General features: G+C 31.2%; 1 protein-coding gene across 4 annotated transcripts; it reads left to right on the forward strand.

Annotated features, from left to right (window-relative positions):
• The first annotated feature begins 5,625 nt into the window (after positions 1-5,625).
• Positions 5,626-9,985, forward strand: LOC105782223 (uncharacterized). 4 transcript variants are annotated; one of them, XM_052626749.1, is made up of 8 exons: positions 5,626-5,729; positions 5,917-6,160; positions 6,278-6,378; positions 6,869-6,998; positions 7,364-7,483; positions 8,608-8,664; positions 9,042-9,096; positions 9,616-9,985. In XM_052626749.1, the coding sequence occupies exons 4-8, from the start codon at positions 6,952-6,954 to the stop codon at positions 9,679-9,681; spliced, it is 345 nt and encodes a 114-aa protein (XP_052482709.1). In that variant the 5' UTR covers positions 5,626-5,729; positions 5,917-6,160; positions 6,278-6,378; positions 6,869-6,951; the 3' UTR covers positions 9,682-9,985. The 4 variants fall into 4 exon arrangements, 3 of the variants coding, with proteins under 3 accessions (XP_052482709.1, XP_052482710.1, XP_052482708.1); XM_052626750.1 differs by having other exon boundaries at positions 5,722-5,795; XM_052626748.1 differs by lacking the exon at positions 5,626-5,729 and adding an exon at positions 5,736-5,841.
• The last annotated feature ends 388 nt before the right edge of the window (positions 9,986-10,373 follow it).

Below are 10,373 nucleotides of genomic sequence, written 5' to 3' on the forward strand. Positions count from 1 at the left end.
TGGAGATGAATAAATCGGTAAAGCTATAGAAATAATTTACTTTATTTGCATTTTGATTTCAAATTATGAGTTGTATTTCTAATAAGTCTACACTTACTTCACATATTCCAAATTTTAATGGCTTGATGTTATGTACTAACTATAAAGGGTAGTTTTAGTGTTTATTCTTCAATTTGATAATTCTTAATCCTTATATTATTTGAATTTTAAAATTTTGACTTGACACAAACGACAACCGCTAAATTCATTAATTACTTTTTTAATAATATATGAAAATAGAAAACTTCATTACATATTGCATAAGATTTGGAAATAACATAACTCAATTCAATGAATTTAGTAGCTATAGTTTCTAAAGACTAAAAATTTGAAATTTTGAAAATACAAAGACTAAAATGATCAAATTAAAGTACATGGACTACACTACATAGTACATGGACTAATATCAAAATTTAACCTTAGAAAGATCATATACTCTATTTTGATTCTTTTGAAAGTAATAGGAGTAATTTGAATACTTTAAAATAAAGATTCTTTTGAAAGTTATAGGAGTAATTTGAATACTTTAAAATATTTTAGTTAATTATTATATTATTTCCGTTATTTATTTTTAATTTTCTTTTATTTTTATTGGAATTATATACTTTATGTCTATCAATGCTTTTTAGTTATATTTTTAGTACTTCTTGATTTTTTGTTATTTATTTATTAGTATTTTAAATAATTTTGATAAAGTTGAATATATCAAGTGATATCAAATTATTAAACAAATTTTTTCTATAAAAGACTCTTATAATCAACTAATTTTATCTTAGCCAAGATACAACCAAAAACAAATATGGATGATGAAAGATCAATGGTTGATAGATGCACAAGTGAAACGTGAAGTGACAACTAATGCAACAACTCCTGAAAATAAACATGAAGATATTTCTACTCTCTCAAGATCTCATGACAAAGAACTTTGTTATTCCACGAGTTAAATCTACCAAATACGAAATTGCTGATGAGTTAGCATCCATTGCACTACTTGCTGAAACATCTTATTGAGGGGAGTGTGTTGATGCTACAACTAAGGGGGAGTGTGCTAATGGTATTATTGTGTTGATGCTACAACTAAGGGGGAGTGTGCTAATGGTATTATTAAGGGGGAATTTCTCTTTTCCATTCTTATTGTTATTATTTGTTTTGTATATTCCTGATGTTGCTTACACGTTATCACTTTTTGTGGTTGATAAAACTTCAACTTATGGAGATGGTTATTCAATTGCAATTGCCTAAAGTTCTTTTGGATTTTTGTCCAAAACAGGGTGATAGAATAAACTAAGTTTGAGGGGAACTTGGATCTTATTGTTGTTGATGTTTGTGTTAGATTTCTTAGTTGAAGAATTGGTTGCATGGCTTTAGGTCAAAAATAAAAAAAGAGGAAGATTGTTAATCTAAATTTTTAAAGTTGTTGTTTATGTGCCAAGAGAAGTGCCCACTTCCTCAATCACTACACCAGGCACATAACTAGACTTATTTGTTAACATGTTTGACCAAAATATTTTGATGATTTGGTTGCATCTATTTAAGGATCTTGTGTAGCCAATCTCACGTTTATTTTCAAATATTCTTATGTGGTCTACTTACCTATTATATTAAGATATGCAATCCATGAAGATATGAGTTGACTTAATCATCTTTTGTATCCTTATATTAAAGATAATTGGATTGATGAGATTTGGCAAATCAAGATGGATTAAAGGTTACCTTGCTCTAAATAGTGAAGGCAAGTGTTTTTTTTAAGTGGCTATCGAAGTGCCGAAGAAAGTGGCCACTTCCGCTAGCACATCGACAAGTAGCTTGCTTTATCTGGAGCTGAAAATATTTTCAACCAAATCAGTTGGGCATTGACTTAAATGATTTTATGGACGTGTGTTGGCTCTTATTTGATTATCCATATTGTGGTGCAACAAATATTTTAAGATTCGATCAGATTGGATCAAGCAATTGAATCCTGTGAAATATAGAGATTGAATCGGGATAGATTAGAATACTTATCTTGATGATCTCTTATTTGTTCTAGACTCTATTAGGATACTATTAAAGTCTTTTTATGAGCTTATTTTAGTGGGATATTGATTGTAATTTATCTTTATCTTAGAAAGCCCTTAACTCTTATATATTAAAGGCTTGTTTAAGTTAGAACTATGTAGAGAAGTACTCGTCAATTCATAGAGGAACATCGTTTTGTAAATGCATTTGAGACAAAAAAAACCCTTTTGTTGTTGGCTTTACAAAATAAGTTCTTAGAGAGAGAATTTAATGGTGAGAGTTTCAGCCTTTGAGATACAAGTGTAAGGATTTTTTACTAGGATGTGTTAGAAATAGGTTTAGTGGTTATATTTGTTTCAAAAGTAGTGGATTCATCTCACTAAGTTAGGTTCCGTAGATGTAAGAAAATTGAACTGCAATAAATTTGTTGTCCCCTATTCTTTGTTTTGTTTTTCGTAGTGCTTGCAGAAGTGCCAACTTTTCCAACCATTTCTGTAATACCTTTCGGCTGACCCAATCACCGAGTTTAAGCTATAGGATGCTATAGTCGTTTCCAAAGCAACTTCCATCAAATTCAGAATAAAATAATCATTACAAATAAACATTCATGTAAATAACAATATTACAAAAATTGGATATCATGCACAACCTTTCTCGGGTCTTATATGAGCATTGAATGCTCTAAAGTTAACCCGAGACCGAACGAGGATCAAGTTGCAACATTTTCAAAATTTAAGGTTGATGTCACGACGTGAGTGAGTTCCCTGTTGCAACGTGGCATACTGACTTGGCCTCGTTGTGACGATGGGGTACCTCGTCACGTAGTGGCCTAAAGTCTAAAGCTCGTCATGATGACCACCGTTTGACGTTTTGACGTGACATATTGTTTTAGTAAAAAATACACAAAATAATATTTGTCTCATACCATTAACCAAACTTATCAATGATACCATTCAATACCAATCTTCCATAACTTAAAATAACATCAAAGACAAGCCAGATACTTAATATTTCCTACCAATCATATCATTACCAATTCAAAACAAGATTAAATCAATATGAGTTCAACTATGGCCAATTTTTTCTAAGTGTCATCTAAACCAACAAAATACCAACTTACCTATGTCAACTTCATATCCAATTATGCCAATTCATTTGCCAAAAAGCAAAACTCAAATCATTTGCCAAAGCCTATGTAACAACCTATTTTTTAGTGGTGTCAAAAATAGTGGTTTCGGAGCCAAAAATCTAAAAAGTGAGTTCGTAAATACACTACACCAAAATAGGCTTTTAGCGGCACTTTTAGCGGCGTTTGGACAAAAAACGCCACTAAAAATCAAGCATTAGTGGCGCTTTTACAAAAACACCACTAAAGATCGAGCATTAGCGGCATATTTTGGAAAACGCCGCTAAAAATAAGCATTAGCGGCGTTTTCCAAAAAGCGCCGCAAAAAACCTAAGCCCAACGACGCCGTTTTCAGCGTTTTTAGGGTCTATAGTGGCGTTTTTGAAAAAGCGCCGCTAATGCTCGTACCTTTAGCGGCGTTTTTGAAAAAGCACCGCTAATGTTCGTACCTTTAGCGGCATTTTTGAAAAAGCACCGTTAATGCTCGTACCTTTAGCGACGTTTTTGAAAAAGCGCCGCTAATGCTCATACCTTTAGCGGTGTTTTTGAAAAAGCGCCGCTAATGCTATTACCTTTAGCGACGTTTTTGAAAAAGTGCCGCTAATGCTCATACCTTTAGCTGCGTTTTTGAACAAGCGCCGCTAATGCTCGTACCTTTAGCGGCGTTTTTGAAAAAGCGCCGCTAATGCTCATACCTTTAGTGGTGTTTTTGAAGAAGCGCCGCTACTGCTCGTACCTTTAGCGGCGTTTTTGAAAAAGCGCCGCTAATAATAAAATCTAAAACCATTTCAATTATCTCATTCTTTGATATATTCTCAAGTAATGTTTCAATTATATTTTTTTATTATAAGTTGAAAAAATTAATATTTCGTTGTATTTATTATATAGTGGTCAAATTTACATTTAAATGATAACAAATAATATTGTTTAATACAAATTGTTTTTATTAAAGAGAAGTCCTAACTCCTAACTATTTATTATTATTTTTCAATCACAGTTTATTTAAACTACTTTACTAGAAAAATATATTAAATTATGAGTAAAATAAAATATCATAAAACTTAAATTATTATTACTTGGTCTAATACCCACTAGAAATTAATACTAGGTTTTTTAGGTTGTGAAAGGGTTATAGGAAAATATTATAAATATTGAAATTCGAATAAAATTTATTAAATATTGAATTTTAGAAAATAATTAAGTGAAGTTGGGATTCAATTTAGCTAGTAAAGTCGGTGGGGTTAGTTGGACGATTTGCTCCCGAAAAGAAAAAGCTATTTGTTTATTTCTTGATAACAAAAAGTGTTAGCTGGGTCTCGAGTCTAGAGCCGAATGCTGCTTCAGGCAGTATAGTGGTAGTGGTGGACAAGTAGGTCTAATTTATCTGAATAGCCCAATGGCAAAAGAAATTGCAAATATCTTATATTTGCAATCATTAATCAAATTACGTTGGGTACTTCGTTAGGGTGGGTGAGTGGCGAGTGCTGAGGTCTAGGGTTGGGAAAACAAAATGAGCAGAGCAGGGTAGGGTAGGGTTTGCATTTGGATTTGGGTCGGGTTAGTGGATAATGATGAATAAATATCATCATAATGTTTATTATTTTAGGATTACAGTTTTGAGTTCAGGGTTTAGGGCTTGGGGATTGGAGTTTAAGGTTTAGAGTTTACATTTTAGTGTTAATATGAGGTTAGTGTTTACGGTTTATAAGATAATGATCAAATTTACTGTTTTAGGGCTTGATGTTTATGGTTTACGGTTTAGCGTTAATGATTTGACTGTTACAATACATGGTTTAGAGTTTAAGGTTTAAGTATTACCATTTTAAGGTTTATGAATTAGGTGTTATAAATGCCCAATTTTAAAAACTTTTCCAACTTCAAGCTCGTTTTACTCGAATCACCCATTTCATTGTTTAAAAATAATAAAAAATATAAATCTAAGCCTAACCATATTTTGGACTAGGTGGGTTGTATGGGTAGTGAACATTTCTAATTATCATTTAAAGAGGAAATAACATATTTTTTAAATTTTGAAAGGTTTTATATTTTTCGTGATTTAAACTTTTATTTTTATAATATTTATATACTTTTAAAGAAAAGACCAAATTAATAAAATTACAAACATTAAAGACTACAAAATTATTTGATCATTTTCTAATTGTTACATTGATAATTTTAACCGTAAAATTAGATGTTTAAATTAAAAAATTTAATGATTTAAAATGAAATAATTTTTTATGCGTTTTATGAAAAATGCCTAAAAATGTAATAATAGGCGTTTTATAAAACGCCATACAAAAATAATTTTACTTTAAAATAATTTTTAGCAGAAAAATATAAGATTTTTAGCATAGAAAAACGGTGTCGTTTTGTACAAAATAAAATAATTTTTACGGCGTTTTTATAAAAAACGCCGCAAAAGATAAGCAATAGCGGCTTTTTTTATAAAAACGCCTCAAAAAATATTCAAAATCCCGCTGACTCCCAACAAAAAAATTTTTTTGGTTACCCGCTCGTTACTCCTTCTTCTCATCTCCATTGTGCGCCCTAAATACCCTAAATAAAGGTTTGTACTTAATTCTTTTTCCCTTTTAATCTCAAAATTCCATGAGTTCCTTTGCCCCAACATCTCGTAATACCGTTCAAATCCCTAAACCTTTTCTTTTTCTCTCCATGAGGTTTACAATTTAGTTTTTAAGCTTTGTGGGGTTCTGTTGTTGTTCTTTATTCCATTTTTGTATGTGTTTTTGTAGGGAATGGAAGAAAATTACAGGAGGTTGAAGGAGATAAACAAGAAGTTGAGAAGGGAGATTTAATGGAAATTATATCCTTTTCCCAACTATGAATTTGTTATTATTTTGTTTCATTTTATTGGTTGATTAGAATGGGGGAGATAAAGGACAACGATGCCTACGAGGAAGAGCTTCTCGACTACGAAGAAGAAGATGAAAAAGTCCCTGACTCTGCCTCCATTAAGGCTGCTGATTCTGCTAAGAAGTTAGTCATTTTAACTTATACATATTTTTAAGGAAAACAATGTTCTAATATAATCTGCTAGTTTTTGTGTAAAGCAATTTAATTTTAATTTGTTTCATTTCTTTTTATGTGGTATAGGGGGTATGTTGGAATTCACAGTTCGGGAATCAGAGACTTTCTGCTGAAACCGGAGCTGCTTCGATCTATTGTGGATTCTGGTTTTGAACATTCTTCCGAAGGCAAAGTTTTAAATTCATGTCTGATGTTAACATTCGTGAATTCCGTGAATTAAGTCATTTTTGTTTTTCTTGCTTTTAGTGACTTATAATGGTGGGCAGTATACAAGTTTGGTGCTTTATTATTTTGATTTACTGTTTTGGATGAAGCATTTGTTGTTACATGATATGCTTTGTAGTAATCTTTGAAATACTTTGCCTTGAAATTATATTTTTTCAACTTAATTTATCTAGGCATAAAAGTCTTCAAAATTATCATAGCTTTTCTTTTCTGTTGATTCAAATTGTTCATTTAAACTCTTTTTTTATGTTTATATATATATATACTGTTTTTAATAAAATTTTTAATAATTCATTCATTCTAAGTTAATTGGACTTGCCTACGGCTGAACATACAGTTTATATATGAATATGCTTCATCTGCATTGCCTGATTCACTTGATCTGGTTTGGTTGTTCTTTGATTCTGACTTGTTCAAGCTTGTATTATTCAGGTAATCACGATTCAGGTAATCACTATAATGGACGATTTTGATGACTCTGATATCGAATTGCAGTCACAGTTATAAGAGTTATCATGCATAGTCCCAAAAGCAAAGCAAATGCTGATACTATTATTGAAAGGCATGTCTCATTTCCTTTTTTCTCTTTTCCCCCTTTATTTAGATATTAAAGAATCAGAATGAAGTTTATCTTCTCACTCTTTTACTATACCAGCAATATGTATAATAAGATTCGTGATTCAGGTGGTCTAGAGAGCAAAATGATGGATTACTGTACTGAGTTTATTTCTTCATTTTCTTTTCTTTCTGGACTCAGTTGAATGTGCCGACCTTTTTCTTCCTTAATTTTTTTCATTTCAAGGCTTTTATTTTGTTTCATATTTTAGGCAACCAGTTTTTTTATCCTTGCCCTTTGCCATTTAACATTCCAGTTATTGGCTTTTTAACCCTTAAATGGTGCTGAGTTTGTTCTGTTTCTTTGTGAAGGTGTGCTGGTGCAGGGCATTTACGAGATGATATCCTCCATTATAGTAAGGAACCAGCTGAATACTTGCTTACTGACCTGCCAAGCTCTTATGGCGAAGGTGCAACCAGCAGCTCAATGGGGTATGATAGCATTAATAACAAAATCATATTTGAACTTGAAGGTGCACACTGATTATATAATCAGACTTTTGCAGGAGAATAATTGTGTTAAGTTTCAGCAGCAAATGAAGTGTAATCTGTATGCGTGGTTTAGATATCAGTGTTCATTGTTGTTGTGTTGCTAAGCTAAACAATTCTTCCATAATATATAATATCATTTATTGTTAATATATTTTTTGAATAATTTTTTTATCTGCTTTTTTTGACACAATTAAAGTTACTTCCCAATCTATTCAATGGCTTGCTAATTATAATATTAAATTAAAATTAAAAATATTTTTAAATATATTACTAACTATTATATGATAATAACAAAATTAGTATTAATTATTATATAAGTAATCTTAGAGTAAGAATAAAAAATAAAAATTAAGTAGTCATTTTTTATAATCATGGCACATTTTCACATTTGTAACTGGAAAAGGCGGTTGTGCTCTTCTTATTTTTGCAGTTTGAAGTATTGAACATTGGAAGCTTTAACATCTGCTTCAACACCTTCAACAGTTTTCTGTTTATCTCACATTTTATGGTGTAGCTTATAAGTATTTCTGATTTTTGGTAGCTTTGGATCAAGAAATTATTGAAATTTGGAGTTTTGAACTTGAAATTTCCTAACCCTTGTATCCTTTATAGTTGTTTGACTTTTTGTATCCTTTTAGAGGCAGAATAGATGTGCATACTAGTGAAAAAGTGATTGCCTTTGTTCTTTTTGAGTTTACTAGATTAGACTGATATTTTCTAAACTGGGTACTGCTGGACAATCTCTTTAATTAGACCCCCACTTTTTAACTAACCCTCTTATTTATTTATTTTATCTTTTTAATTGTTAACATGTAAAAGGAGTCTAAATTACCTGGGAACACTTTATGAAAATGGCTGTATATTGGTTATTTTAATCATGTAATATTTCAATACTTGTTTATTGATAATTGTACTGTATGACTGTATGACTGCTAATTGTACTGCAACACATCTATATGCCCATTTCTTACCTGTAATCATGTTGCATATGCTTTGGCTTTTTAAATCGTGAATCATGATTAATAAAAATGAGATGGATAGCTGATGCCTTTCCTGATTTTCAGGTTTGACAAGGAACTGAACAAGGAAGTTGCTATTAAATTTATTGATTTAGAAGAACCGTAAGTGGATACCTTTGTTATATTTTCCTTGATTTATTCCTCATTAAAGTGTCTTGTAGCAGGTGCTTGCTATGAGCAGCAAAGTATTGTATATGAGCAGCAAAGGATATTCAAAAGGTATTGCCTTTGTTATATTTTGCCTTTGTTATAATTTGTCAGTGGAAAAATTTTGACCCAAAAGGATTTAAGGGTTTTGATCAACTGAAGTTGTAAGAATTCTTTTTGGTTTATGAGCAACATCATTATTTTGAAAGCACGTACATATTGCCCCCCAGAAAAGCAAGCTACAGCCCACCAATCTGTACACAAAATCCATGTTTATATATACTTTCTATCCATTTGGATGGTGAAATTTACATTCTTTGGTGCTGATGCAGGCCCATGCATGAAGTTACGTTTTCAACAGAAGACAAACCAAAACTTCTTAGTCAGGTATATGATAGGTTTGTTTGTCAAATAGAAGTGTATTATCTTTTCTATCTTGAAACTTTTGCTTTAAGAAGTGTATTATCTTGAATATATCCAGAGATTGCATGGTTAAGGTTTACATAGTAAGAAAAAAGGAAGGGAAAATGTGTTTGGAAATCATAAAAGTTAAACTACTAACTGTGTCGACTACGCACATTATACCAAATAGAACATTTTACAATCCGTTAGCTTCATAACTTCATTCATACTTTTAGCCCCATTTATTTATTTATTAATTGAAAATAATGTACATTATACCAAGCAAGCAAATGTACATTTTTTTCTGAAATCTGTCATGTTTACATAATGCTCTTATGCCATTTCTTCAATAGCTTCTTCTATAAAAAGGTAGTTGCTTGCTTCTACCTTCAGTTTTCCCATACTTTACTTTGCTCAGATATTTGTCCCCATACACAAAGACATACATTGCTGTTTAAGGAACACATGCCCTATACTGAGTTGGATTTTTCCATGCTTATGTAGAAACACATGCCCTATGCCCTATTTTCGTTTAAGGACCGCCAAGGAAATTCTGAAACTGAAAGCTGATTGATCGGATGTGTATGTCGGCTTTCATCAACTACTTTCGAAGGCCTTACTAGGAATTGAAATGGTGTGCAAAGAGATTGCTTCTTCTGATCTGATTTTTCGATATAAATACTGGACAAAGTATGGATATTTCTTGTCAGTTGCATTTTGTCAGTTGCATTTTCTGTTGTTAGTAAAATAGGATTCTCTTCTTAGGATTTTAGTTTCTTCACTTGTATTAGACTCAACAATGGCTTGCATTGCATTGGTGTTGATTTTACCTAAATTTTGAGGTTTATAATTTATAATTTTTATTAATTATTTACATTTTCTCACTTTTATTAATTTTTATTATTATTTAAGCTTCCTTTATTTGCCTTCTTTTATCATTTTCATAGAAAATTTAATTTAAATAATATTTTTATTTATCCTTAAAAGTATATTTAAAGTTCAAATTAAAAAAATAAAACATAATATAATATTTATCATAAAAATAAATATTATTTGATTAAAATAATTTTTTTGCATGATATGTTTTTAACGGCGTTTTGGCGAGAAGCGCCGTTAAAGGTCACGTTCTTTAGCGGCATTTGTGACAAAAGCACCGCTAAAGGTCATGGTATTTAGCGGCGTTTGTGGAAAAAGCGTCGCTAAAGGTCATGGTCTATTTTGTGAAACGCCGCTAAAGGTCCTGTTCTTTAGCGGCGTTTGTG

This window comes from Gossypium raimondii, chromosome 13 (assembly GCF_025698545.1).
Source record: "Gossypium raimondii isolate GPD5lz chromosome 13, ASM2569854v1, whole genome shotgun sequence".
Lineage (NCBI taxonomy): Eukaryota > Viridiplantae > Streptophyta > Magnoliopsida > Malvales > Malvaceae > Gossypium > Gossypium raimondii.